Source organism: Pelecanus crispus, chromosome 7, assembly GCF_030463565.1.
Source record: "Pelecanus crispus isolate bPelCri1 chromosome 7, bPelCri1.pri, whole genome shotgun sequence".
NCBI lineage: Eukaryota > Metazoa > Chordata > Aves > Pelecaniformes > Pelecanidae > Pelecanus > Pelecanus crispus.
This window is the reverse complement of record NC_134649.1, coordinates 34,484,004-34,511,553: the sequence shown is the minus strand read 5'-3', so window position 1 is coordinate 34,511,553 and position 27,550 is coordinate 34,484,004. Positions and strand designations below refer to the sequence as shown.

Sequence of the window (27,550 nt, the reverse complement as noted above, 5' to 3'; positions counted from 1 at the left end):
GCCCCACCAGCATCGTGCACCCCTTCCGGGAGCTCCCCAAAGGGACCTGCTGCCATATGCCTGCCTGAGCCTGCAGGCAGCTGCCTTCAAACTGGCCTGCGCACAGCCCTTGGCCGGAACTGGCACCGCACCTTCATGAAGCTAGGAGCTGGATGGATATCGGGGGGAGGTGGAAAAGTTTGGGGAATGTGGCTGTGGGATGGGGTTCAGTTTGCAGGTGCTTGCTGGGGTGGTGCCACATGGGGTGGGGGGGGCAGAGGTGGCCTGAGTGGTCTCGCAGGCTGTGCGAGCCTTCCTCTTCCTCCTCCCTTCCCCCTGCCAGTGCACAAACCCCCAGAGGAAACTGAGGCAACCTCCCTGATGGGGACCGCCAGCCCGACACGAACCATGGCGTGATGCCCAATGCACGATGCCGCTGCACCCTGTCCCCCCCTGGGCACCCCAGGGCCCCCCCCCGGACCCTGTGCTTGGGGGACGGGGGTGGCTGGGACCCCGCAGTGCCAGCGTGGGGCTGGGAAGAGGACAATCGCTGTGTGTCTGGGCACGGGTGGGCGGCTGCAGCACCGCTGGCTCCCGGCAAGCTGGGTGATGCCAAGCGGCTTTGAAACAAAGCACCCGTGTTGGGGCTGGGGCCCGTGTCCGCAGGCACGGCGGGGGGTGGGGGCAGTTATTTTAGGTGCTGGCAGGACTTGCCACCGCTACGGCACATCTCCTGCATCTGGGTAATGGGGGGGGGGGGGGGCAAGCCAGTCGCCCCTGTACCCCCTAAGTGCTATGGCTTGCACCCCCGGGGTCATTTGGACCCTCCATCTTCACCCCCCGCCCCGTTACCAGGGGCTGGGGAAAGGGGGAAAGGTTGGGGGAGGGGGAATATTCCCCTTCCCGATGGAGGGGACTCTGAAATGGGGGTGGGGGGTGGTACCCCCCTGTAACCCCTCGCCTCGCAGCGCCCGGAGTCGTGCGTGGTGCCGGCGGGGGTGGGCAGCCTGCCCGGGTCCCCCGTCCCCCCGGGGGCAGCAGGGACCCAGGGGGGACAAAAGATCCCACCGGGGAGAGAAGAACGAAGCTGGCAGTGGGGCAGGGGGGAGGCGGCAGGGCCACGGGTGTCCCCCCACTGCCACAGGCAACGTGGGGGTCCGCGGGCAGGGGGGGGTGCTCTCCCCCAGGTAAGCCAGGCTGGCAGGGACCCCAAAGGCCCCGGTGATGGGCACAGGCCACCTGCCCTGTCCCACGGCTGGCGTCGGGGCGGCCACGAAGCTGGGCACCGCCCGTCCTTCGGGGCACCTTCGGGTGGCAAAGGGAGGCGACGGGGTGGGGGACAGGAGGAAGCCCCCACCCCATCCCAAGGGGAACCTCTTTCCTCTCGCCCTCCCGGCCGCCCCAAGCCCTCCGGCCCCCGCGGGAAGGGGCCTGGCGGGTACCTTTCCGTGCGCCTCGTCCCTCCGCCGCCGGTCACCCCGCTCAGTGCCACATTGTCCCCGGCGGCGCCCGGTGACACCCGGGGCAGGAACAATGAGCCGCTTGACAGGCCAGGGCCAGGCTGGCAGCCCCGGCCCCCACCCCGGTCCACGCCGGGGCCCCCCTCGCTCTTCCCCTCTCCCACATCCCTCCCTCCGGGATCCTATTACAGCGGATAAGAGACACTAAAAGGAACAATGCACCCTGGGTAAGGCCATCTGCCACCGCTGGGGACATTCCTGTCCCCCCCCCCCCCCCCCCCCCCTTTGGCTCACACATCGCCCCTCTTTGTAATTGCGGTTGTTTTTTTTTTTTTTTTTCCTGGAAGCCGATCAGCTGGCAGAGCTCGAGGGCTCAAGGACACCGGAGCGGGCAGGGACGGGGCGGCTGGCACCCCAGGGCCCGCCGGCACCCAGGGGTGCTGCTAGGGGGGAGCGGGAGACACCCCTGTATGGGGGGCCGGGGCTGCGACAGGGGAGTTAAACCGGCTGGGGGGCAAAGGATGCTCCAGACAGGGGTCCTGCCTTACTGCCAGGCACTGCTCCGTGCCCCCGCACGGGTGTCCTGCCCCCACGGACAAGTGCCCCCCCCCCCCCCCGTGCCTCCCCCGCTAAATCCTCCTGGGCCCTGGCGTAAGCAGCTAAAGCACGGGCAGGCTTGGGGAAGGGGGGGCATTGGGGGGGGCACCCCGCTGCAGGCTCCATCTGTGCCCCTGAGTGCCCGGCACAGCAGCACTGGGGGGGGGGGCGGAAGGCAGGTGGTGGGCAGGGGGCTTGTCCCTCCGTCTGTCCAGCCAGACGTCTGTCAGGCCTTCCCGCCCGCCCCCCCATCTGTTCATGGCAGCCACTCGTTCGGTAAATCCCCCCCCCGCCTCCCCGGGGCGCTGGGCTGCTGCCGCCATGGGCAGGAGCCTGCTGGGGCTGGCGATTCCCTTTTAAGCTCCTGTGGATTACCCTGCGCTTGGGTGCCTGCCAGGAGGGGTGGGAGGAGGAAGAGGAGGATGAAGAGGAGGCTAACAGGCCGGGGACACAGGTGCCACCACCCTGGGGTACCTACCTGTGCCCAAACACAACCCCAGGGCTCCCCAGGCATCCTCCGAGGCTCCTGGGGGTCCTGCCAGAGGTGATGGGTGGGCTCCAGAGGCTTCGCAGCCAGCACTTGCCCACCCACAGGGCAACGCTCCCCAAATGTCCCATCCCTCGGTGGCTGTACCTCCCCTGCTGTCACCCCCAAACATGCATGGGATGGTGGCCACGGAGGAGGTGGGGATCGGGGAAGGAGGCAGGAAGGGTGGAAAGAAGTGAGAGGAAGGCGGCAGGAAAGCAGTGGTGGCAGAGCTTGGGGTTTTATTTGGTCCCAAGGGAGGCTGGGTGGGGATGCCAGGCGAGCAGCTGGGTTGGCGCAAGGGTGTATGCACAGGTGGAGGGGGGGGTGGGCTGGCCACGTCCCCCAGCCCTGTGGGCCCCTCCACATGGCCTGCCCCGCTCACTCCAGCTGCTGCAGGAAGGCCAGGAGTCCGTGGTGCCACTCGTTGGGCTTGTCCAGGTAGCAGGCATGTCCGGCGCCCTGCAGCACCAGCACCCGGTGCTCGGGGAGGTGCCGCAGGTTGTTCAGGCTGGCCTGCCCCAGCTCCACGTCCTGGTCCCCGTACACGATCAGCGTGGGTGTCTGCAGAGGGGGAATGCACCCTGAGCCTGCCAACGGCACCCAGGTACCCACTCCTCCTGGCCAGGGACACCCTGGGACCAGGATACGGAGGGGAGACACTTGCCCTCCTCCCCTGCCCACCAGAAGGGGAAACTAAGGCTCAGACTCCTCGGTCTCCTAATGTCCCCTCTTTCCCTCCTGCTACCCTACAGTCACATTCCTTCATCATCATGTTCCCCTTCTCCAGGATTTCTGGTCTGTTTAGTCTTTCCCCTGCCCAACCCTGGTGCCAAGGTCCCCCCCTCACCATCCCCTCCCAGTTTCCCAATCTCTCTCAATCTCCCTCCAGGCCCTACTTTGATCTGGGTGTACTGCTCCGCCGTGAATTTCTCAGTGCAGATGGGTGCCATGGGCACATATGCCTTGAGCAGGTGGTTGTGCTGGAAGAGGAAGGGCAGGGAGTACATGCCGCTGAGTGATGGGCTGATCACCACGGCCGGACCCAGGCACAGAGCCTCTGAAACCGCTTTCAGGAAAGCCCCTGGTGCTGGCTGGCCCACGGGTGCTGGGGCCACGGCATCCTTTGAGCGCCCCAGCCCTGAGCCATGGGAGACAGAAGTTGCCCTGTCACACTCTCCGCTGCCTTGCCACGGGGAGAAGCTGGCACAGCAGGATGCAGGGGTTGCCATCCTGGCACCGTGAACGCAAGCAGCTCCATCAGCTCCCCCTGGCCCCCACCTCACTCTGGGGCCATGCTCTCCACTGTGCCTTACCCGGCAGGTCGATAGCCACAGCTCGGTAGCCGTTTTCGGCCAGCGTGGCAAGCGTCTGCAGCTGAAGCCAGGTATCAGAGGAGAAGCGAATGCCATGCAGCAGCAGCACCGTCAGCTTTGGTGGCAGCTGGGCCGGCTCGGCTTGGCGGTAGAAGAGGGTTTGGCCTTCCACCGTGACGGTGCTCTCGGTGAGCTGTGGGGTGGCCATGCCTGGGGGGTTGGGAGAGCTGTTGGGGGGGTTGAGAGGTGGAAACGGGCCCGGTGTGCGTGGCAGCCCTGTGCGGCCTAGCGGAAAGGTCGGCCCCGGTGGGATGCCGGCGTCCTGGCGTCGAGGCCCGGCAGTGGCAGGAAGGCAGGGCGGGCTGTGGCACTGGCACCGGTAAGGTGAGGGTTACACTGGCATCACCCTCTTTTTGGGGGACACCGACGGGGGACCGGCCCCGGGGTGGGTGCACAGGGCTGCTCGCTCATTCCAGGCAGGCTCACAGGCCCACCCCGGCCTCCGTTTCCCCACCCGGCGCTGGGCCGGCGGCCCTTACCTGCTCCTCTGCCCTCAGTGCCGGCCGCCGGCCGCCGCTCGCCTCCCGCTCTCCGCCGCGCCACGGGGCTGGGGGTGCCGCGGCCCGGGTCCAAAGGCCGGTGGGGCGGGGAGGTGCGGGGGGGGAGCGGCAGCACCGCCTCACCAAGCGCAGGGCCCGGGGCGGCCCTGGGAACGGCCGCCGCCCCGCCGAGCCGAGCTCCGCCGAGCCGAGCCGAGCGCAGCCGAGCGCAGCCGAGCTCTGCCGAGACCCACCGAGCGCTAGCCGAGCCGAGTCGAGCCGAACCCTAGCCGAGCTCTTGTCGAGCCGAGCCGAACCGAGCGGCGCCGAGGTCCTACCGAGCCGAGCCGAGTCCTAGCCGAGTCCTGTCGAGCCCTAGCCGAGAGCCCGACCGAGCTCTGCCGAACCCTAGCCGAGCCAGCCGAGCCCCAGCCGAGCGCCGCCGAGCCCCAGCCGAGCGCCGCCGAGCCCCAGCCGAGCGCCGCCGAGCACCAGCCGAGCTCCGCCGAGCCCCAGCCGAGCCGGGGCTCTTCTCCTGGCAGCGGCCGTTCTCTCCCGAGACCTCGGCCCCGGCCCGGTGGAGCCCTGCCGGGGGGTCGGTGCGGTGGGCAGGCCCCGGCTGACAGCCCTCGGGGCCTGCAGCGCCGCGGCCTCCCGCCAGGCGGAGCCTGGGGCCGCGGGCGCGGCGCCGTGAGGGCCGGGGCCGGGGCCGGGGCCGGGGCCGGGGGGGCCGCATGTCCCGGCTGGAGCTGAGGGGCGGCGGGGCCAGCGGCCGGAGCCGGCGGGAGTTCGGGAGGCCGGGGCCGAGCGGGGTTGCCAGCGCCGGGCGCGGGGGGCGCAGGCCGCGCCGGAGCTGAGGAGAGCGCCGTGGTCTGGGGCCTACCCCCCTCCGCAGCGGTGGGGTTTGGGGTTTCCAGCCCCTCGCCGCCATTTTCCTTCTCCAGGAGGAGTGGAGATGCCGCCTGCCCGCAGCCGCCTGGGGCTCCTGCTCCTCGGGGCGCTCCTCACCCTCGCCCTCTACCTCCTGCTCCCAGCCGCCCAGCACGAGCAGCCCTTGGCGGGCACCCGACCTGACAAGGGGAAGCGGGGCCGGTGGGCGGCCAACGCCACTGCGCGAATGGGGATGGCTGTGGGAGACCCCCCTGTCTTCTACAGGGAGGTTTCCGCAGGGCCTCAGGCCAGTGGCACCACCAGCCCTGGGAGGTGGGTCGGCCCGCGGGCTCCTGTGGCGGAGGAAGGTGGGGGGGTGACAGGCCCTGGGCATTGGTGTCCACCAGCTGTCATGGCTGCTGGACACCTGTAGGTATGGCATCTTCCCTGAACACCTTCCCGCCTGTCTTCCCCACCACAGGCCCGATGTCCTGTTCCTGCATGGCCGGGCGTTCACCTCCAAGACGTGGGAGGCCTTGGGCACACTGGCACTGCTCGCCGGAGAAGGCTACCGTGCGGTCGCAATAGATCTGCCCGGTAGGACCATGGCACTGTGCTTAAGTTGATCCCTCTGAGCAGCTCCAGTCCCTCACCTCAGCCACCGCTGGGCTCTGGACCTCTTTAGGGAGGGCTTTGGACCTCTTTGGGCAGCTAGCGGTGGTCCCTGGGGCGGTGTGCCTGGGACTTGGCTTTGCCCCGGGGCATTAACCTCCATGGCCACGCAGACCCTTTGGCTGGGGTTGGCTCGGTCCAGCTGGCATGTGGCTGTGGCTTTACAACTGCCAGGGCTTGATAGGGTGCCCATTTTTTGCCAAGCCAGCTGAGCCTTGGGGGCAGAGACCATGGCAGGCTGCACAATCGCCCTGCCCTGTGCCCACCCTGTGCCCTCTGCCCAATGCCAGGCTATGGGGATTCGCCCCCAGTGGAGATGGTGGCCACGGCACAGGGCCGGGTGGCTTTCCTGGACCATGTCCTCCAGGAGCTGGGCATGCGGAGGCCCGTTCTCATCAGCCCCTCCATGAGTGGCCGCTTTGCCCTGCCCTTTCTCCTGGCGCGGGGGGACCAGCTGGCCGGCTTCGTGCCCATTGCACCTGTGGGCACCAAGGACTACGCTGCTGAGCAGTACCAGCGGGTCCAGGTGAGGCGGGCTGTTGGGCTCCTGGGGGGTCTCTGGACACTGGTGAGCCTTGTGGGTCAGCTGGCTGTAGGGTGGCATGGAGGGTGGCTGTGTTTTGGGGTGAGGGAGGGGGACCTGTGCCCCCACAGGCTCATGGGGGGGCTGGCACCTGCCTCCCCTCAGCTTTGCAGCCCCCATGGTGATGGAGGTGGGCACAGCCCAGGGGAAGCGTGGTGGCCATTTCCCCTTCTGACAACCACTCTGGTTTTCTTTCTCCCCTTACCAAGACGCCCACCCTGATCCTGTACGGTGACCGTGACACAAGCCTGGGTCCCCAGGCCCTGCAGAGTCTCCGGCACCTCCCCAGGCACCATGTGGCCGTGGTACCTGACGCTGGCCATGCCTGCTACCTGGACAAGCCGGAGGACTTCCACCGGGCCCTGCTGGGCTTCCTGAGCCAGCTGAAGTGAGCGCTGCCTCGTGTCCTGCCGAGCGGAGGACGAAGGATGGAGCGTCCTGAAGGACTGGGAGGCACAGGCGGCTGGCATGAGGGGTGCTGTTCTCTTTTTGGGGTGTCCCCAAGGTGGCGGGGGGACGACTTGGGGTGTCCCTTGCTGGCAGGACAGGGTGTCCTCCGACACGAGGCCAATAAACTGATGCTGCTCTGCTTTCTGCGTCTGTCCCCAAGCGCCGCGGGGCTCCGCGGGCTCCAGCCCCATCTCTCTGCCTCTAGTGCGGGGCGGGAGGGTGCCCGGGGCGGGAGGGTGCCCGGCCCACCCCCTGCCCCCGGTCCACCCTGCGCCCCTGCCCGCCTCCTGCCCGCCCCCTGCCCGCTTCCTGCCCGCTGCCGGCTGCGGGGCGGAGCGGGGCGGGGCGGAGCGGGGCCGAGCGGCCGGAGCGGGGCCGGGCCGGAGCGGGCAGGTGCCGGCGGCAGCAGCGCGGAGGTAGGGCCGGGGCGGGCGGGGGTCCGGGGAGCAGGGGCGGGCCAGCAGCGCCCGGCAGCCCGCGGGGGGCTGCCACGGTGCCTTCGCCCCCCCTAAGCCTGCGCCCCTCGCCGCGGTACCCTCCACCCCCCTCGCACGCCTAACCACGTTATCCTTGCACCCCCCCGTACCCCCTGCACCCCTAACCTCGGTACCCTGCACCCCCAGCCATGGTGCCCTGCACCCCTCTGTCCTCCTGCTCGTGCTACCCCTGCACCCCAATAATGCTACCACCGCACCCCCCCGCACCCCTAACTACAGTACCTTGCACCCCCCTGCACCTCTAACCACGGTATCCTGTCCCTCCCCTTCCTCCCCCTGCACCCTTAACCACAGTACCCCTGCACCCCTACCCATGGTACCCTGCACTGCCCACAACCCTAACCATGGTGCCCCTGCACCCCCTCTGCACCCCAACTGCAGTACCCCTGCACCCCACTATTCCGCCTCCCTGCACCCCAGTCATGGTACCCCTATACCCCACCTGTGCCCCTTTGCGCCCCTAGCCACAGAACCCCTGCACCACCTTGCACCCTTAACTACGGTCCCCCCATACGTCTCTCATAGCCTCACTGCACCCTGTACTCCCATACCCCCCAGCTGTTACACTTCACCCCTCCTGCTGCCCCCCCATGTGCCCCTAAGCATCCCACATTGTCCTGCTTCCCCTGGCCAGCCCCCCTTTCCTCACCTGCACCTCCTTACACCAGCATCCTGCCTTCCCTGCCTGCACTCCCTCACATCACTGGCTAACCCTGACCACCGCGTGCCCCTGCCCCATACACCCTTCTTTCCCCCATAACCCCCTTCCCCACCTTGTTGCTCCCCTTTCCTCCCTACTAGCCCCCTACCCCACGGCTCACCCCTTGCCCCATGCCTGGGCATCACAGCTTGCCCTGGCACCACATTTGGGGCAGGAACATGTGCTTTGGGGGGGGGTGGTGATGAAAGGATGGGGGGGGTACCCCCCATCCTGCCCCCATACTCAAGTCAGGGGGACTTCTTCCATAGTGGCGGCGTCCCAGGACTCGCACCAGGGAGACCTTTGCCCTGTCCCGCTTTGGTTTCTGTGACGACTGAGCTTGCTGGCGGACTTTGGAGGGGCCAGTGGGTGATTAACCATCTCCCTGCTCTTTCCCCAGAGCTTTGCAGCCCCAGTCCCTGACATGGCACCCGGGAAGCCCGGGAAGAGCATGGGGGCCTCGGAGGACCCCTCGGTTACACTTTTCCGGGAGTACCTGAGGATCGACACTGTCTACCCCAAACCTGACTATGGTGAGGATTGGGGGGAAGGGACCAGGAGCTGTGTGGGGATCCGGCAACGTGGCTCCTTCTCCTGTACCTTGCAGCTCCGGTCTTTGGCCCTGGGTGCCCAAGTCCTCGGCCAGGGCTTTTTTGATCGTAGTGTTCAGAAGCGGATGCATTTGTGCCTTATCTCTGCTGGCGTCTTTGGTTGGGGCAGGGACATATTGAGTGCACCCAGAGTTGCCGTTTGCTTCCTGCAGCCCTGTGCCCCAGGGCCCCCTTCCCATGCTGCCCTAGCTCTGGGACGGATGCTTGTGATAACTCCAATTAGACCTCCTTCTGGTAATGTTTCCACGCTCCCACTAAAATACATCAAGATTTTTTTTTTTATTGGTGAGGAACTCCCAAAACTCCTGCGGAGGACCATCCACCCTGAACTTGCTCCTTTCAATTTTTATGTTCCTCTAGTCCTTGCCCCAAAGGGACGGTGACAAGCTGCTCCTGTCCCCACTCCTGGCCACCTTTCATGCTCAGGACCTCCATCACCTGCCTTCTCTGGTCGCCTCTTTCCTTGGCCTGGGAACCCTGGAGAGCCTTTTGGTGCCTGGGGGGTTGCAGTGAGAGGGGAGGGAGATCCCGACATAACACCGGGCATCCCTGTTCCTCCCCAGATGCAGCCGTCCGGTTTCTGGAGCGTGTTGGCACCGACCTGGGCTTGGCCTGCCAGAAAGTGGAGGTGAGTGAGGCGAGGAGCAGCTCCCAGTCCATCCATTCAGCCAGCCAGCCAGCCAGCCATGCCCTGGTCCTTAGTGACCAGGCTGTTCCCCTGCCTGACACCCCAGAGCTGGGCAGGAGTGAATCCCCTCTGCCTGTAATCCTCTGCTGACCTGAGGCCTTCCTTAAGCCTGTATTTGGGCTGGTCCCTGCTGACCTTTGCGGCCGCCTGTGCTATGATTAGCTGGGGACCTGGCAGGGTCACGTTACCTGGGGACGTCCATCCTGCTGGGCACCAGCTCTCCCAGGGGACTCCTGGGCACCAGGGGAAGACGCTGGGATCTTCTCCCCTCCTCCATCTGAATTGCAGCCAGGTCTCATGCCTGTGGCTGGGCTCTGTCTGGCTGTGGGGAGGTGCAGGCATGCCTGCTCCTGCTGCCTGCCCTCTCCCAGCAGAGAAAGGGGTGACCTGCTGGGTGGCATCAAAATTTTCCCAGACTGATGCTTTTCAGCTCCAGCCTGCCTGTCCCAGCCCCTCTGTCCCCAGCCTGGACCCCAGTGACATCCTGCCCTTGCTTCACAGGTGTGCCAGAGCCATGTGGTGCTGATCCTTACCTGGCAGGGCACAAACCCCCGCCTGCGCTCCATCCTCCTCAACTCCCACACCGACGTCGTGCCTGTCTTCGAGGTGCTGGGACAGGGCTAGGGGTGGGATGGGCACAGTGGGGAGGACTAGGGGTGGCAGGCAAATGGGAGCTGGTGCTTGCTGTGCCCCTCTGCCACCACTGCCGCTGTTTCCTGCAGGACCACTGGACCTACCCACCCTTCGAGGCTGTTAAGGACTCGCAAGGCAACATCTATGCCCGGGGTGCCCAGGACATGAAGTGTGTCTCCATCCAGTGAGTGGAGGGCTCTGTGCCTGCTGTGGGGAGTGGGCACGGCATGAGGGTGCCTCTGAGTGATGCAGGATGGGATGCTACCATCCCCAGGGTCCCTGGGGCTGTGGGTGCCACCACTTGACCCCCGTTGGAGTGGCTCAGCCCCTCTCCTCCATGATGCCCAGGTACCGCTTTCTCCCCACAGGTACCTTGAGGCCATCAGGAGGCTGAAGGCGGAGGGAAAGTGTTTTGCCCGCACCATCCACCTCACCTTTGTGCCTGGTGAGTCCCCAGGGTGTCCACTCTTGGGGGGACAGGAGGGGCTAGCAGCTGGGTGATGCTGTGGAGTTCCCTGTGGTGTGGCAGCTGGGCACCCCCCTGCCAGCCTCTCTGGATTTTGAGCTCCACTAGATTGGGGCTGGAGGGGTTTCCGGGTCCAAGGACATCAAGTGCGCCGGTGGCATCCAGGCTGGCATGGAAGGAGGAGCGGGGAGGGTGGGCCAGGGGACACCCCGGTTCCTTCCTCCATGCCAGGCTCTCCCCTGCAGATGAGGAGATGGGCGGACACAAGGGCATGGAGATGTTCGTGCAGCGCCCCGAGTTCAGAGCGCTCAACGTGGGCTTTGCCCTGGACGAGGGTGAGTGGTGGTGGGGCTGGCATGGGGACATGTGTCCTCTTGGCACGCACCCCTCTGCCTGTTGGCATCATTCCCCAGGCACCAGCACCCGGCACGGCTTCCAGGGACCCACTCAGGGTCTCCTTCCCCTGGCCAATGACCCACACAGTGCCAGCCTGAAGGGGAGGTGCTGCCAGGTCAGAACAGAGCAGAGCAAATCATGGCACCCTTGTGCCCTGCTGACCCCCCGTTTGTGCCCACTGCAGGCCTGGCCAGCCCATCCGACACCTTCAGTGTCTTTTACGGCGAGAAGAGCCCGTGGTGTGAGTAACTGCATGCCCACCACCCTGTCCCTGGCTCTGCCAGGCGCTGGGGCACCAGTGCTGCGCTGGGCTTTCTGCTCAATGCCTCCCTCTCCCCCCGTTGCTGCAGGGATAAAGGTGAAGTGCGTGGGCAGCCCCGGGCACGGGTCCCGCTTCATCAGCAACACGGCGGCTGAGAAGATGGTAAGAGAGGGGGTGATACCCTGCACAACCCCCCGCCTGCCCTAGGCTTGCCAGGCGCCTGCCCGCAGCGCTGGTCCTCATCCTCCTGCCCTTCCCTCCCCAGCAAAAAGTCATCAACTCCTTCCTGGCCTTCAGGGAGAGTGAGAAGCAGAGGTAGGAGACGGGCAGCGGGATGGCAGTGGCTTCAGTTTGGTCCGCGGAGGGGGTCCTTGGGATCCCAAGCCAGGCTCTGATCCGGCGCTGCCGCCCTGTGCCTCAGTTTCCCCATTTGGGGGTGGCAGCGGGGTGGGGGAGCGCTTCCCCTTCTCCCTGGGTGGCAGAGCGTGACTCTCCCTTGCGTCCCCCGAGGCTCAAGTCCGACTCAAGCCTGACCCTAGGGGACGTCACCTCACTTAACCTGACCATGCTGGAGGGGGGCGTCTCCTTCAACGTGGTGCCCTCTGAGATGGCGGCCGGCTTCGATGTCCGCATCCCACCCACTATGGACCTGAAGGTGGGCATCATGCTGGCCCTACCCGGGAGGGGAGCAGGTTGGGGGGTACCCGCTCACACCCCTCCTCTGGTCTCTGCCTCAGGCCTTTGAGGAGCAGGTGGCTGCATGGTGCCGGGGTGCTGGGGATGGTGTCACCTATGAGTTTCACCAGGTGAGGGGTCTCAGCCACCCGGGTGCATCGTGCCCGTCCCTCCCCTGCCACGTGCCCACCCCCCTGCCCCTCACCTGCCTTCTCCCTCTGTCAGAAATGCATGGACCAACACATCACCTCCACCGAGGAGTCAGACCCGTGGTGGAAGGCCTTCAGTGGGGTCTGCAGGGACATGTGAGTAATGTTCCCAGGATGGGTGGGACCCTGGCAGGGACATCCTCTGGTGGGAGCCGGCGGGTCCCTGGGGGTCTCTGGGGTCATGGCAGGGGTTGGGAGGAGATGCTCTATGCCATGCCATGCAACGGCATCTCCCTGTGCCCCCCAAAAGGGATGGGACTGAATGTCCTGCAGGGCTCAGGGACCTTCCTGGCGTGGTGTCTTTTCCTGCAGGGTGGTGGGGGGAAAAGGGGACCCAGCTGCCCTCATGCTCATGCTGACGCAGGGTCTTGCTTGGCAGGAAGCTGCAGCTCAAGCTTGAGATCTTCCCAGCTGCCACCGACAGCCGCTACATCCGAGCGGTGAGTGCAATGCCAGCCCCCCCATGGATCCCCCACCCGGGGTGAGACCTGCAGCCCCAAGCAGGAGCCATGCCTGGGTGGAGGGGGGCACGCAGTGCCTGTCCCAGCCCTGGCCTCACCCCGTACCCCCCCATCTCCAGGCAGGACACCCTGCTATCGGCTTCTCGCCCATGAACCGCACTCCGGTGCTGCTCCACGACCACAACGAGTTCCTCAACGAGCAAGTCTTCCTGCGGGGCATCGACATCTACGCCCACCTCCTGCCTGCCCTGGCATCGGTGCCCCCGCTGCCTGCCGAGGGCTGAGTGCCCCAGCAAGGGTCAGGGATGGGAGGGTGCCAAGCAGTGGGATGCAAGGCTTTAAAAAGGGGGCAGGGGGTGGGCACAGCAAATGCCTCCCAGTGTGCCAGGGACCCAGCTGGCGTCATGCCATGTTGGCTGTGCTTAAGGCTGGCCCGATGGTGATGCCTGTGCTGCGTGTCCTGGCTGTGCCCTCAAAATCTGGGTCCCAGCCACCCTGTGCAAGTCAATAAATGTCCTTGGTAAGCACAGCCAGGACTGGGTGGAGTCTGTCCGTCTGTCCGTGGTGCTGCCCGTGGGGTATTGGGGAGCCCAGGCACTGTGGAGTTCCTCAGTGTGGTGGAGTCTGCTGGAACCCTCCCTGCTCCCCTGAGCTTGTTGGGCTGGAGGACGGCACTGCAGGCAGGATCTTGCCCGGGCAGGCTGTGGAGCTGCTCCTCAGGAACCTCCACTCCAGATTGGCCTCAGGATGCAGGGGGGAGCAGGAGTGGCCAGCGGCGCTGGGATTCGTCCTGCTCCCTCCCTCCCATCAGCTCCTGCTGTGGTGCCGCTCAGACCCAAAACCCTTGGGTCTGAGCAGGCAGCATGCAGGTCCAGGCAGGCAGCCTCAGCTTATCTGTTAGAGCTGCCTGTGGGCTGCATCTCCTCCTTGCTCTTACCCTGCTCTGCGCTGGTCTCCAGCACCCTGGGGTGCTGGATCTGTCCCAGAGCCACGCTGTGCCGCCCGCCCCTATCGTCTTCCCTTGGGAAACTAGGGGCCATGGGCCAGCCAAGGGCCTGCTCAGCCAGTTGAGGTGGTTTTGTCCCAGTCGAGGGGGTCATGGAGCTGCTCTGTTACAAAAGGCTGGGGGTGAGCTGGAACCCCCCCATACTCCTGCCTTCCTCCTCAGTTGAAGCTACTGCAACCCTCAGGGGGCTGCGGGAGGGCTGGGGCTAATGAGGCTGCCCCCGTGCCAGGCTGGGAGAAGGGATGAGGCTGGTGGCGATGGAGCGCTGCAGAAGCCGCCAGCTCCTTGGCTCCTTCCCCTCCATCCAGCGCTGGGGGGAAATCCAAGGCTTTTGGGAGCGGGGGACACTGGCCCATGCGCTGAGGCTCCCCAGGGAAGCCTGTGTGCATTCTCTGATGTCTCATGAACATGTCCCCTCACCCTGCAGCCCTGGGGAAGGATGGCGTGGGAGTGGCGTGGGCGCTGTGCGGCACCGTGGGGTCCTGCTTGCTGGCTGTGGTCCCCGCTCAGGGGGCAGGTGAGCGGGCACCTTTGCAGGCAGACAGCGGTGCATCCCCGCTGCCCTGTGGGTGCACCAAGGCTGGGCGCAGCACCCCGTGCCTCCCTCGATCCTGCCTAGCCCCTTTCCCCACCCGGCCTGGCGTCCCCAGCTTGCGGGCCCGCTGAGAGGGGACCCGAGAGCTGGGTGCTTGCCAGCACTTGGAGATCACCCCATGCCGAGCGTCATTCTCAGGGGACAGGCCTGCCTGCCACCTCCCACCCCTCCAGGAGGGCAAGGCTGCCGGACCCCCGCTTCCCCTCCCTTGCTCCCCATCCCCAGGGATGAGCCAGGGGGGCTGGCCGGGTTCAGGGGCTGTGGGAGGGCTGGGGTTGCTTCTTCGGCGGTGTGGGGGGGTGCAGCAAAGCCTAAACCGCTGCGGGCAGGTGACGGTTTGGGGGTGTACGGAGCTCTCGGGGCTGGGGCCGTCCCGCCTCGCACGACACCCCCGGGGGATGGGGGGGGGCGGCGGGGCCGGGCCGGGGCGGGCCGGGGCGGGCCGGGGGCGGGCGGACGGCGGCCCCATAAAAGCTCGGTGCCGCCGGCAGCCCCGGGAGCGGCGGCGGGATGCGGGCGGCGGTGCAGGTGCCGGTGTCGGTGTGCTGGCTGGGGGCTGCGCTGCTGGCGGCGGGGCGCAGCCTGCCCCGGCTCCGCCTGCCCTACCGCGGTGAGCCGGGCCGGGGGCACCTGCTGCGGGGGGCGTGGGGGGTGCCTGCCCACACAGGGGTGTCCTCAGTTCCCCCCCCACGGGGGCCGGGTGGGGGCTTGGGGAGCTGTGGGCGCTGCGCCCGAAGTGCGGGTTTATGTTGGGTTTGGTTTTTTTTTTTTTTTTTGCCGGGGAGCGGGGGCACCTTGCGCTGGAGGCTCGGTTTGGGCTGGGGTTTCGGTGGGTGGCTGCTCGGCACTCTCCCGCTCCCCACGCGGGACGTGGGGGGCCCCCGAGGAGGAGGAGGAGGAGGAGGAAGGGGGGGTGCGCCGCCGGGGTCCGCGCCAGCCCTGCCGCTTCCCATGAGGGATCGTCTCCCACGTGGAGTGGGGGGAAACTGAGGCACGGCTCTGTTCTGTCGCTGGCACGCTCTGGCTTGTGGGTTGGGTGGGTGCTCCCCTGGTGTGGGCATCCCCGTGGGTGCTCAGCATCCATCACACTGCTTGGGGGGGAGCCAGGCGGTCCCCCAGCTCCCCAGCAGGTCCCCTGGGTGCTGCTCAGCCCGGGCACCCTCTGAGCCCCGCCGCACCGGGGTGTGGGTGCTGGGGTGTCAGGGGGGCCCTCGGGGTGCTGTGCTGGGAGTGTTTGGTTTTAATTAAAACTCTCCCTGTGATCGTGCTCTGGCTCGCTGCATTCCCCGCTTTGCCAGCTTCATCCACGGGCTGCTTCCAGCCAAACTTGGCAGAGGAGTCTGGAGCGCCCCAATCTCTTCCTTCTTGCCTAAAAGCAAGGAACCTGCTTTAAAAAAGTTAAAATAAAATAAATTGCATAATGCATCTCTTCCCCCTTCCCAAAGAGGGAAAAGGCCTGGGGCAGCCCAGTTCTCGGAGAGCCCCAGGAGCCGCAGAACACAACCCTGTGCCGGGGGAAAGCTGCGGTCTGCCCTTGTGCTGCCCAGGCTGGCCCTGGGGCATGGGCTGGCTGCATCCCTGGCTCTGTCCTGGGGCAGAGCAGGCGGCCCCAGGGGCTCCCTCCCTGTTGGAAGGGGGAAACTGAGGCATGCAGTGGCCCCGCTTATCCTGGGAGGCAGCAGGCACCCGGGATGGCTCCTGGCTCTGCCCCATGGTGGGATCAGTGTCCTCAGGTTGGGTTTGGCAGCAGGGCTAGGAGGTTTGGGGTCCTGGCAGAGCCTGGTTGTGGGGCTTAGGTCTGGCTTGGCATCTGATCCACTCCAGCCCAAAGTCCAGCTGTGCCATGCTGTTCCCCAGGTGCAAGGGGCTCCCCAGGGCTGGGCGGGTTCCTTGGCCTCCCGCAGGGAGCAAGCAACCTTTTGAAGTTTTTTTTTTCTTCTAAAGCTGATTATTCTGTTCCTCTTCCAAACTGGAAACAGAAACTGAAATTTCCCATGAAACAAATTCTGCCACCGCCTTCTCCCTGGAGGGAAGAAAAAGAAAAGGAAAATTTCAATTAAAACCATTAGAAGCCTCTGAAATGAAAATTGGGGCAAACTGAAGCTGCTTGTGCTTAGCTTGTTGGCCTGGGCTGTGCGTGGCGGGTGGCTCTGGCTGCAGGGTGACATTTGGGGGGGGCCATAGGGGAAGGCGTTGTGCTGTGGGTGCAGGGGTGGCCGCATCCCCAGCTCTCCCTCTCACTTCAAACCGTTCTTTTCCTTCCACTTTGACTTCCATGAGTGGCTTGTGTAAGAGGGGAAAGAGCATTTTGCTGCTGCGTGTACCGGGAGCATCGCTGCACAGTCCGGTGCCCTCCGAGCTCTCTGCTGTCTCCCCCAAGGGACCCCCATGCTTGTGGAGTGGCTTCTATGGGGTCCCCACCCTGTGGGTAAAGGGGTGCTGGAGATGGATGGAGCATGGCAGGGTGCTGCTCCCCAGGGAGATGAAGCCAGGGAAGGGGAAGGTGCCCCAAGCTGGTGTAACCCGAGGCGCAGGAGGAATTTGTCAGGACTGGGGGAGAGGGGGAAGCCTCGTCTGAAACAATAAAAGGAGTCCAACGACTTTGCCAATGTTATTCTGAGCTGGGAAAATATTATTGCAGGGCAAGAATAGAAGGAGACGACAGCGCTTTCCCGGGCTGGGCCCGGCGATATGGGAGGACCTGAGATGCTGGGAGGGCACAGGGCGGAGGGTATGCCCTGGGGAAATGGGGCTGGAGGGGCCCCTGGTGCCAGCTCTGCTTGCAGGCATGGGGGTCTTCCTGGTGAGGATAGAGCTGCTGGGGCTGTATCCCTCCATGCCACCAGCATCACCAGTTAGGGCACTGGCACTGCCCTCGAGTGACTTGGCGGGGATGGGAGCTGTGTGTGATGGGGTGGAGGTGGCCGTCCACCCCCGGGGAGGGACCCTGTCTCCCTTGCAGGTCCCAGAAGAGGCATTTCCCACCAGGAAGGGGGCATTGTGCCACTGGCCACCTCCTCACTGGAGGTGACAAATGTTCCCCACAGCAAGAGCAGAGCTTGGTACCCCAGTGTCCTGGGCTGCTGGCAGCTGGGCTTGTCCCAGTGCCACCCTCCTCTCCCATGGGGACATGCATGGGGAATGCTCAGGCTGGGGATTTCCCTGGGGTCAGCAGCGGCGGCTGGCAGTCTTCCCCGGTGGAGGGTGTCTGGGGACATGGCTGCGCTTATCAATGGCGCTTTGTCTTCCTCCTCCTCTGCCTGGCAGTTGCAGTGGCCTGGCCAGGGGTTGGGGCGGTCGCTGGGAGGGGGTTTCAGAGCTGGGTGAAGCTGAGCCGCTCCCTCTTGCCCTCTCCCTCTGCAGCAGCTGGGCAGGCGCCACCGTGCCGCGGTTTTTGGCCTGCTGACCCTGAAAGTCATTTCCCACCGGGAGCCAGTTATGCCACTGCCCTCGCGTCATCGTCACCGTGAGGGTCCCCTTGGCATCCTGTGGGATTTGGACTTGGACCTGCTTCAGGAGCCTTGACCATCAGACCCTGTTTTTTCGGGCTCTCGGGGGTGCCGGGAGGTGATGTCCATCCTAGGGATGCAGCATCCCTGTGCCAGTGCCGTTCCCCAAGTGCTGTCCCTGTGGCACGGTGGGGAGGAAGCCTTCCCAACAGCGAGGTCTGATGGCGGTGGCGGTGGGCTTTGTGTGCCAGTTTCCTCATGGCACTGGCTGGGTGGGTGCCTGCTGTTGTGTCCCTGGCTGGCACCTGGGGGGTGCAGGAGCCGCTTTCTGCCCACCCCGTGTCCGTTCTCGCCACCCTCCTGGGCTCTGCGTGAGCCCAGCCTGGGGCTGACGGCAGGCACGGGCTTTGCCAGGCTCTCATGCACCCTGACTTGCTGCAGCACGGCCACGGCAGGAGCCTAGGGTGGTTCAATGGAATCTTGCTGTGGGCAAACTTGCTTGGGACTCTGCTGCCTGCTGGCTCCATGGATTTGCCCTCGGCTGGGAGGGAGAGCAGCACCTGGGCAGGGTGAGGCTGGGATGCCTGCACCTCCGGGAAGGGAAGGAGATGGATGCTGCTGCCCGCAGCAGCTGGGAACAGCTCTTCTGCTGGTCCTGGGACAGCTCCATGATACTCAGAAGCAGCAGCTCGGAGGGACCCTCCTGCCTCTGCACACATTGCAGCCCTCTGGTTGTCCCCTGAAAAGCCAGGACCCCTTGGTGCCACCACCAGGGTGGGGGTCCAAGCATCCTTTCACATTTCCCAAGCAGGTGTGAGGGACATTTGGAGGCTGGGAACACGCACGGCACCCCTCTCCATTTTTCCTTGCTGTGATGCCCCTTTGCCGCAGCATCCTCTGACAGCTGGGCCCCGGGTTGGGGGGCTTCCAGGGGTGTGAGAAGGCACTTAGCTGTGGGACGTTATCCATCGCTTTTCCCTCCTGTCCTCGTGTTGGGTTACAGCTCGGGGCTGCAGGGCTGCCTTGTCCGGGCGGGATGAGCCATGGGCTGGAATCTGGGTGACCCTGGTGTGCACAGCAAATGGAGGAACGTGACAGAGGCCTCTGGGGAGCAGGATGTCCCCCAGGCACGAGGCGAGCACTTATGCCCACGGCCAGGAGGGGACATTTGGGGTGAGCGGTGCTTGTGACACCCTGTGGGTCTTTGGGGCTGCGATGGCTCCTCCTGATGCTTCTCTCCCTTCTTGGCAGAGCTTTTGGGCACCAACCGCTCTGTCCTCTTCTTTGGCCACCGAGGCTTCCTGGGCTTCCGCTCCCTCTACCTGGATGAGTACCGTGACCGGCTCTTCATCGGGGGGAAGGATGTGCTCTACTCCCTGCTCCTGGATGGCACCAGTGCGGACACCAAGGAGGTGAGCTGGGTCCTGCTGAGCACCCCGGGGTCTCCATCCCCACCCTGGCCCCCCGTGCACCCCTCACCCCTCTGAGCAGATGCTGCCCAGCCATGCCAGGTGAAGCCACCCTGAAGCAAGATGGGCCCTGGGGATGTGCCCATCCCAAGTGCCCTGAAATGCATCTGAAAACTTGTGCTGCTTGGCAAGGGAGGGCTGGCCATGGTGGCTGCAGGGCAATTACTCAGCAATTAGCCATGGTTGGTAGCCAGTGGCACAGCCCACCTGTGAGTCCTGGGTGCTGAGTGGGGTCTCAAGACCCCGCTGTCCTAAAAAGCTGCCATCGGGAGAGCAAGTGCTCTTCACCCCCATCTGGGCATCCCCTTCACGGGCCAAATATACAGGTGAATGCCTGCAGAGACAAGGAGCTAAAAGCATCCATCACTGCAATGAGCTGTGCCAGGGCTCAGCTGGCAAAGCCCCCAGACCTCTCCTGGCTCCTTGGTGGGATAGGTGATGGACCAGAGCAACAATGCTGAGTGGTGGTTCCCCTCCTCCTTCACCCTCTCCACTTTGACTTGTTTTTTTAACGTGGCTCTGGGCTGTTTCTAGTCAAAGAAAGTGGAGAAGGAAATGAAGTGCCCTTTGGTGTGCTGGGTCACTGCGATGGGGTCAAGGGCTTGTGTACCCAAGCTGCCCTTGGTCCGGGAGCTGCTGAAGGCTGTAGGGGACTCAGGCTCCATCACTCCCTGCTATCCCCCAGCGTCCTTTCCCCACGCCACCCACAAGTCCACCCCCTTCCAGGCCAGCTCTGGCCATCCCCAGCATGACCACCCAAATCCAGCCCGGCTGCAGGCTGTGACTGCTGGCAGGAGGAATGGTCCTGCCCTGAGTCACGGGGTAGGAATCCTGGGCTGGGTGGGCTCTGGGGAGCTGTTGGTCCCTCTCTCGGTCCCTCTCTCCATCACCATGCCACCGGTAGCCTGGGGACATATATTTGCAAGGCTGGGTCCCTGCTGTCCCTCCCTCCTTGCTCCAACAGGTCCTTTGTGTTTCAGATCTACTGGCCACCCCTCCCTGGGCAGACGGAGGAGTGTTTTCAGAAGGGGAAGGACCCAGGGGTGAGTCTTGCCCCATGTGTGCTCTGCCCCGAGTTGGGGGGGTCCTCTTGCGCCCCTGTGCCAGCTGGCTCCCCCCACACCGGGGCTGTGCCATGTCATCCCGCTGGATACGGCCCTGTGGGGCTCGCAGGCCAGTTAGTGCTGGGGCAGAGCAAGGGACCATCCTGGTGCGTGAGGGAAACTGAGGCAGGGAGTTGGCAACCAAGCCTGGCCACAAGAGACTCTTGCGCCAGGCTCTGGAAATCTCATCTCTGGGGCTCTGCTCAGCCCCATGGCTGCAGAGCGGTGGCCAGCGTGCCCCAAACATGGCTGCACCGAGTGGGCAGCGATAGCTGGGCTTGGAGACCTGAGCTCGGAGGAACTGAAAGCCCCGTGCTGTGCTCTGGACCCCAGCGACGTGGTCTGGCTCATCCTGGCCGCCCCTGATAGTGGGAAATGTGTAGCTCACTCAGGTTCAGTGACCTCGCTCCCCAAACCTTACCCCGCTTTGCATCCCCCCTGCCCCAATATGGAACAGGACTGCGGTGGGGAGAAAGTCCCTGAGGCTCCTCTGGCCCAGACTAATTACTCCCCAGAGTCCCTGTCCTGCTCTGTGTGTTTATTTTACAAGCTCTCACCGACAGATCCAAGCTGGGGCAGGCTTGATTTTTTATTTTTCTTGAACATATATATTTTTTTTAACTTGCTATTTTAGAGGCTCTTTGCAAAGGGAAAATAAACAGCAGGGAGGCTGGGAACCCCCGGGGCAGGTCGGTGGCGGTGTTCCCAGCAGACGAGGGGCCTCGCGTCCTGTCTGGGGGGACGATGGGGGGCAGGCAGGGCTGGTGCTTGCCGGGGGGAGCTGCCGAGCTAATGGTGGCGGTGCCTGAGCAGGAGAAGGATGGGAGCCCTTTTCCAGCGGGAACTGCCAGGAGAGACCGCACGGGGTCAAAGGTGGCAGGTCTCCAGCCCCAGGGGTGTCACCGCTACTGGCCCCTGGTAGAAGGTGACAATCCCAGACAGTAGCGATCGGGGCTGTCCTGGAGGCAGCCGAGGATGCCCATGGGTATCCGTCTCCGTCTCCCACGTTTCCTCCTTTTGTTTCATCCCTGACACAAGCAGGAACATGAGGGGGGAGGACGTCCCTGCATCTGGTCACGTCCTGGGTGCCAGGAAGAGGAGGGTCCCCAGGGGCTTGGGGCTGGGTGGGTGACCTTGCTGCTCTGGCCGGCGTGGGCTGTGTGATGGGGTGAGCACATGGGTGCTGGTGGGCAGGAGATGGCCGGGTGCCAGCTGGATCACACGTGGTTCCTCCGGGGATGCTCTCAGCAGCAGGAGGAGCTGTAAAAAGCACCGTCCTTTTGCAATGGGCTGGGGTCCACCCAGATCAAGTCCATGCAAGCCCTGCCGGTGGGTGCAAGCTGCCATCTCGCACCCCTGGCACCAGGGTGAGCGCAGAGAGCCTGGGTGCAGCCCAGGGAGCCAGGGCTGGGGCTCGCCCATCGCCATGGGGCCCCAGGCAGAGGCAGGGAGCTGGGGGTGGGCGAAGCACTGAGCTCCCCACAAGCGTTCCCCTCCCCTGCTGTCCCCCCAGACCGACTGTGCCAACTACATCCGTGTGCTGCACCCCTACAACCGGACGCACTTGCTGGTCTGCGGGACGGGTGCCTTCCACCCCGTCTGTGCCTTCGTCTACGTGGGGCACCGTGGCGAGGTAGGGCAGCACCACGGTGGGGTGGCCGTCCTGAGCATCCCTGGTGGGACACCCCTGGGAGGTAGATCCCCATCTTCCGCCTCCTTTCTGGGGGGCTCCGGGACTGCTCTGGGATGCTGGATGTGGTGTTTGCTCTGTGCTGAATACTGGGGGGGTAGGAACCAGCTCCCTGTTGCCCCTTTGCCCTTGTGCTACCTACCCCCTCCCCAACTCCACCACCTTTCTGGCCTGGCATCACCTTTCCAGATGTGTCCCCTGGGCTGCTGTCCTGCCAGGGGCTGCGGTGTGGGTGGCATTTCCTTCTCTCCCAGCCTGCTGCTCATAAATCAGGTTGGCTGGGCTGGAAAGGCAGGGCCTTCTGTTTCCTCTTCACGGCCTGGCACTGTGCGGGCAGCAGGATCCCTGCCTGTACCACAATGCCTCCGGCCAGGCTGATGGGTGAGCGGTGGGGCTGGCAGGTCCCTCCGGTTGCTGTGCATCCTCATAGCATCTGACTTGCCTCAAAAAGCATGGATCCTGCTTCCAGAGGGTCCCTTTGGGAGTGCTGGTGTTGTGGATGCTTGCAGCGAGGGGCCTGCAAGCTGGGCTGGGACCAGCACCAGCCCCTGCATGCCCAGGCATGGCCCCGCTGCCCGGGGCATGGCTGGGGTCTCACCTGCCTGCTCCCTGCCTGCTCCCCCTCGCCCAGCACACCTTCAGCCTAGACCCTGCCAGCATGGAGACCGGCCGGGGCAGATGCCCGCATGAGCCCAGCCGTGCTTTCGCCAGCACCGTCATTGGTGGGTTGTCTTCCTTGGGAATGGAGAGCCTTTGGGGTGCTGGGACCAGGGATGGTCCCTGTGCCAGCCAGGGCTGGCTCTCAGCCCCGCAGTGGGGTGTTTTTGCCAGGTGGGGAGCTGTATGCTGGCCTCACTGCAGATTTCTTGGGCCGTGATCCTGGCATCTTCCGCAGCACGGGGACCCGCTCTGCCTTGCGCACTGAGGTGGACCAGCGCTTACTCAATGGTAATGGCTCCCCTCTGCCCCTCCATCCCCCCTGGCTGGGCTAATGCCGGGGACCACAGCCTTGCAGTGGCCGTGGCATCTGCTGGCCATGGTGCGGCATCCCCCATGCCAGGTACGAGCAGGGAAAGGCACTGGGGCAGCAGGGTCTGGGGGTCCTCACCTGATGTGCCCGACTCTTGCTCGTAGACCCCAAATTTGTGGCAGCCCACTTGATCCCGGACAACAATGATCGGGACAACGACAAAGCCTATTTCTTCTTCACGGAGAAGGTGGTGGAGGCAGACAGCAAGGAGCATGCCATCGTCAGCCAGGTGGCACGGGTCTGTGTGGTAAGATGCTGATGGGGACTGTGGGGGACAGGGATGCACCAAGTCACAGTGGTGGCCCTGATGCTCCCTTGTCCCTGCAGAATGATGCTGGTGGCCAGAGGGTGCTAGTGAACAAGTGGAGTACCTTCAACAAAGCCCGTCTGGTGTGCTCTGTCCCCGGCCCTGGTGGCATCGACACCCACTTCGATGAGCTGGGTAAGGAGTGCATAGAGCTGGGGACCTCACCAGGGCTGGTCCCTTAGTTGGTGGCTTTGGGAAGCCACTGGTTTGGGAAACCCCATGGTTTCATTCCCAGAGGATGTCTTCTTGCTGAGGACGAAGGATGGGAAGAGCCCGGAGATCTATGCCCTCTTCAGCACCATCAGGTGGGTGGTCCAGCTCCAGCCTGGGGGACATCTAGCTGCAGCTGTCCATGCCCTTCCCTGTCACCGGCTCCAGGTAGCTGCTGGCTGCTCCCCAACCTCTGCCAGTTCTGCCCTGGGCCATACAGAGGTGTCAGTGCTCCCATGCCCCGCACCGATGCCGCTGGTGCCGAGCATGGCTCTGCTCACCCCGTTCACCGATCTCTTTCAGCAATGTCTTCCAGGGCTCCGCTGTCTGTGTGTACCGCATGGCCGACATCCGGGAGGTCTTCAATGGGCCCTTTGCACACCGGGAGAGCCCCCACCACCAGTGGGGCGCCTACGAGGGCAGGGTGCCCTACCCACGGCCGGGCGTGGTGAGTGACTCCCTGGAGCTCAGGGTCCCCTCTGCTCCTCTGATTGCTCTTGTGGGGGGGGAAATCCCCCATCTTCTCACCTGCTGGGATGGGCTCCCTATGGGATCCACCCTGGGACAGCTAGGGACCAAGGTCTGGCAAAGGGGTGGAGAAGATGGATCCCAAATTGGAAGGTGGGGAGGGACCCAAACCAGCTCTGCAGGGTGATGGAGGAGGAAGGAGGGATGGGTGCTGGGGTGGCTGGGCTGAGCTGGTCCCCTCTCCTCCCCGCAGTGTCCCAGCAAGACCACCAACCAGCCCCGGCGGCAGTACGGCACCACCAAGGACTTCCCCGACGAGGTGCTGCGCTTCGCCCGTGCTCACCCCCTCATGTACAAGCCCGTGTACCCCCGGCACCGCCGGCCCCTCCTAGTGAAGACCGACCTGCCTCACCGCCTGCGCCAGCTTGTGGTGGACCGGGTGGAGGCTGAGGATGGGCAGCACGATGTCCTCTTCCTCGGGACGGGTGAGCGGCAAGAGTGGCATGCAGGAAGGAGCCCCACTGTTGGGGCTACTGGTGGACACGCTGCTGGGGTGCGTGGTGGCAGGGTGCTCACACCTCCATCCTCATCCTCCCTACAGACGCTGGCTCGGTGCTGAAGGTGGTGGTCCTGCAGAAGACAAGCTCGGCCGCGACTGAGGAAGTCATCCTGGAGGAGCTGCAGGTTTTTAAGGTGCCATTTGCTGCCCCGCTTGCAAGGGACGGGGGCAGCAGTGTGGGCTCAGGTTGGGGACACACATGGGTACGGAGGGTCAGGGCTGTCACCGCACTGTTGGGCACTGGGACATCTCAGGGGTGTTTTCACCCTCCCCAAAAACATTCCCAGTAGCCCCCCAAAGCCCTGGTGACTCTGAGTGAGCTGGGGTCTCTGTGGCGAGGTTTTCGCCAGCTTCATGTCTGCTCTCCTCCTCTGCAGGCACCTGTGCCCATCACCCAGATGGAGATCTCCGTCAAGCGTGTGAGTACGGACACAGCTCGCCCACAGGGCTGGGGACAGGGCAGGCGACCAGGAGGGACTGGCCTGTTGTCACCAGCCTCTCAAAGCCCGCATGGTGCTTGCCCTGGGGGGGTCCTGGCTGGGCACCCTGGGCACCATGCCCACGGGGGCTGCCAGCTTCACCATCTCGGTGCTGTTCCCCCAGCAAACTCTTTACGTGGGCTCCAGCCTGGGGGTGGCCCAGGTACGGCTGCACCGGTGTGAGACCTACGGCACAGCTTGCGCCGAATGCTGCCTGGCCAGGGATCCCTACTGCGCCTGGGACGGCACCGCCTGCACCCGCTACCAGCCCTCTGGCAAGCGCCGCTATCGCCGCCAGAACGTCCGCCATGGCAACCCTGTGCACCAGTGTCTGGACCAGAACCTGACCGGTGAGAGGCTGGGGGGCCCACAGGGCTGAGTGAGGGGCTCGTCCAGGTGCCCTGAGATTCTCAGCATCCGCAGCTCTCGGCACACAGAGGGGCTTGCGGCTGTCCCAGGTGGGCTGGGCCACCCTCGTCTCCCCACCCCATAGACCAAGGGGTGCCCCAAGAGAAGGTGGGTGCTGCTGGGGCTGGTGTCTGTCCCCAGGGAGAGGGGGAGAAGGGGACTCAAGCCACATGGTGGCCCGGGAGGGCTGACACTCAGGAGCGTGGAAGCCTGGCTCTGCCCTCCCCATGAGCCCATGCCTGTCTTTGCCCCAGTGGATGACTTTGAGAACGTTGAGGAGAAGGTCCTTTATGGGGCAGAGGACAACAGCACCTTCCTGGAGTGCACGCCCCGGTCCCCACAGGCCAGCGTGCAGTGGTTCGTCCAGAGGCCCCCTGACGAGCAGCGGGACGAGGTGAGGTTCCCCCTGCACCTGCCTTGCTCCCCTTGCAAGGACACAGGAGGGATGTGGGGCCAGACCTGGACCTCCCCCCCCCCCAACCTCATGGTGGCCAACAGGTGAAGACGGACGAGCGGATCCTGCAGATGGAGCAAGGGCTGCTCTTCCGCAAGCTGCACCGCCATGACGCCGGCATCTACTATTGCAAAACACTGGAGCATGGCTTCACCCAGACAGTGGCCAAGACGGCCTTGGAGGTGATTGCCAGCGAGCAGCTGGCACACACCTTCCATCGGGAGTGGGGGGACGAGCCTCCGTACCTACCTTGCCCTGAGCCCCGGCTGGCACCACAGGCTCCCAAAACCTGGTTCAAGGACATCATGCACCTCATCAACTCCCAAAACCTGCGGCGGGTGGAGGAGTACTGTGCTCGCCTCTGGTGCGGCAGCCGCCCCCACCACCGCAAGAGCAAGCTGGCCCAGGCCAAGCACGCCCTGGCTGGCGTGGACATGGGCAAGAAGGGACGGATGGCCAAACCCCATGGCGAGAGGAACCGCGTGCCCCGGCAAGCAGCGGCCACTTAGAGGGCAGGGTAACAGATGTGGGGTGGCCATGGGCAAGAACCAGCTCCCCGTGCTGCTGGCAGCCCCGGGGGCCTGTGCCCTGGTGGGTGGCTTGCAGCAGCACCAGCCTGGTCCCCCTGGCTGTGGTGGATGGGGTGCCAAGGCCAGCTCCTGGGCAGGTCCCCATCACCCTCGGTGGCTGCAGGACCACCTCCAAAATGGGCGGTGTAGTGGGATGTGTTGGCCCCCACCTTGTTCTTGCTGGGTGCTGTGGCAGGTGTGGGGCCACAGTCACCGGGGCGGGATGGGGCTCAGCACGTGTGGTGCCACCGCTGTGCCATCACCCCGGGGAGATTGCTGGCTGGCTTTCTCCGCAAATAAAGGGGCCGAGCGTGGTGCCACAGGGAGCGGCTGATGGCTCCAGGCTCTTTCCATGCCAGCATGGGGCCTGGGAAAGGTGATGCCTGCTCTCATAGGGGGAAAAACTAAGCATTACCCCAAAAAGACTCCATGCCCAGCATGAGCCCTGTTGTCCACTGTCCCCGGGAAGCTGGAGCCGTGCCATGCTGCCCAGGGCGTACCCTGGGGGACAGGACTCCTTCCAGCCTACCCTGTGGCACCAGGACACGCTCAGCAGTGCCAGCCTGTGTCTGGGTGCAGCTCCCCCTCTTCCCCTCTGTCCCCCCCACCACAGACCATTTTAGGGCTGGGCAGGGTTGGGGAGGCAAGCAAATGGCTGCGGGCAGGTTAGACCCGTTCCTGGGTAAACACGGGAGAGGCACTGATGCCACCGTCATCCCTGTGCCCGGGCGGGAGCAGGACATGCAGAAGAAGGTGGCCCCAGCACAGTTTGGGGGGGGGCTGCACCTCACCCTGTGTGTGTTTCTGGTGGTTGGTGGCCCTGCAGGGCTGGGTGGGACAAGGCTGGTTTGGGGGGGCTTGATGCTGCCTGGTGGAGCTAAAACAGTCTCCAAGGCCCCCCCCAAATGCAGGGGTTGGGGGGGGTATGTGCATGGAGAGCACCCACAGGCTGCCAGCACCGTCCCAGGCTGTTAGCAAGGTGCTCACTTGCTTTCCTCACCCAACATGAGCTCACTCGCCTGGTCAGCCTGGGGTGATAAGGATCTCCCCCTTCCTGAGGCAGGGCAGCCCCAACACAATGGTGTGAACCACGGCGCTGCTGGGACAGGCATTGTTCAGAGGCAGAGGAACGGGAAAGAAAAAAAAAAAAATAATAATTAAACC

The 27,550-nt window shown here is 64.7% G+C and overlaps 4 protein-coding genes across 4 annotated transcripts; 3 read left to right on the top strand and 1 right to left on the bottom strand.

The window, feature by feature from the left end:
• Positions 1-2,943: 2,943 nt before the first annotated feature.
• Positions 2,944-4,086, bottom strand: LOC104030188 (putative protein-lysine deacylase ABHD14B). Its single transcript, XM_075714279.1, has 3 exons — positions 3,879-4,086; positions 3,462-3,703; positions 2,944-3,126 (listed from the first exon to the last, which is right to left on the bottom strand). Exons 1-3 carry the CDS (start codon positions 4,084-4,086, stop codon positions 2,944-2,946), a joined length of 633 nt encoding a protein of 210 aa, XP_075570394.1.
• Positions 4,087-5,372: 1,286 nt separating this feature from the next.
• On the top strand, positions 5,373-6,934 carry ABHD14A (abhydrolase domain containing 14A). Its single transcript, XM_009486921.2, has 4 exons — positions 5,373-5,620; positions 5,769-5,884; positions 6,250-6,485; positions 6,752-6,934. Exons 1-4 carry the CDS (start codon positions 5,373-5,375, stop codon positions 6,932-6,934), a joined length of 783 nt encoding a protein of 260 aa, XP_009485196.2.
• A 186-nt stretch (positions 6,935-7,120) lies between these two features.
• ACY1 (aminoacylase 1) lies at positions 7,121-12,874 on the top strand. The gene is given in 16 exon segments (XM_075714067.1): positions 7,121-7,202; positions 7,205-7,385; positions 8,556-8,722; positions 9,364-9,428; positions 9,990-10,094; positions 10,211-10,305; positions 10,490-10,566; positions 10,833-10,922; positions 11,168-11,224; positions 11,334-11,407; positions 11,511-11,560; positions 11,756-11,900; positions 11,983-12,051; positions 12,146-12,225; positions 12,509-12,569; positions 12,710-12,874. Coding segments are annotated over 16 exon segments (1,563 nt in total).
• A 1,827-nt stretch (positions 12,875-14,701) lies between these two features.
• SEMA3G (semaphorin 3G) lies at positions 14,702-26,326 on the top strand. Its single transcript, XM_075714679.1, has 16 exons — positions 14,702-14,801; positions 18,892-19,052; positions 20,090-20,152; positions 21,726-21,845; positions 22,534-22,624; positions 22,734-22,850; positions 23,037-23,179; positions 23,260-23,374; positions 23,475-23,544; positions 23,753-23,897; positions 24,171-24,402; positions 24,519-24,610; positions 24,854-24,895; positions 25,080-25,305; positions 25,618-25,757; positions 25,862-26,326. The coding sequence occupies exons 1-16, from the start codon at positions 14,702-14,704 to the stop codon at positions 26,324-26,326; spliced, it is 2,322 nt and encodes a 773-aa protein (XP_075570794.1).
• The last annotated feature ends 1,224 nt before the right edge of the window (positions 26,327-27,550 follow it).

Coding starts and splice junctions, on each gene's coding strand:
- LOC104030188 (XM_075714279.1), bottom strand. CDS start 4,086: ATGGCCACCCCACAGCTCACCGAGAGCACCGTCACGGTGGAAGGCCAA. Junction 3,704..3,878: donor TGTGGCTATCGACCTGCCGG/GTAAGGCACAGT, acceptor CCCATGGCTCAG/GGCTGGGGCGCTCAAAGGAT. Junction 3,127..3,461: donor AGCAGTACACCCAGATCAAA/GTAGGGCCTGGA, acceptor CCCCCTCTGCAG/ACACCCACGCTGATCGTGTA.
- ABHD14A (XM_009486921.2), top strand. CDS start 5,373: ATGCCGCCTGCCCGCAGCCGCCTGGGGCTCCTGCTCCTCGGGGCGCTC. Junction 5,621..5,768: donor GGCACCACCAGCCCTGGGAG/GTGGGTCGGCCC, acceptor TCCCCACCACAG/GCCCGATGTCCTGTTCCTGC. Junction 5,885..6,249: donor GGTCGCAATAGATCTGCCCG/GTAGGACCATGG, acceptor GCCCAATGCCAG/GCTATGGGGATTCGCCCCCA.
- SEMA3G (XM_075714679.1), top strand. CDS start 14,702: ATGCGGGCGGCGGTGCAGGTGCCGGTGTCGGTGTGCTGGCTGGGGGCT. Junction 23,180..23,259: donor AGGTGGCACGGGTCTGTGTG/GTAAGATGCTGA, acceptor TTGTCCCTGCAG/AATGATGCTGGTGGCCAGAG. Junction 23,375..23,474: donor CACCCACTTCGATGAGCTGG/GTAAGGAGTGCA, acceptor TTTCATTCCCAG/AGGATGTCTTCTTGCTGAGG.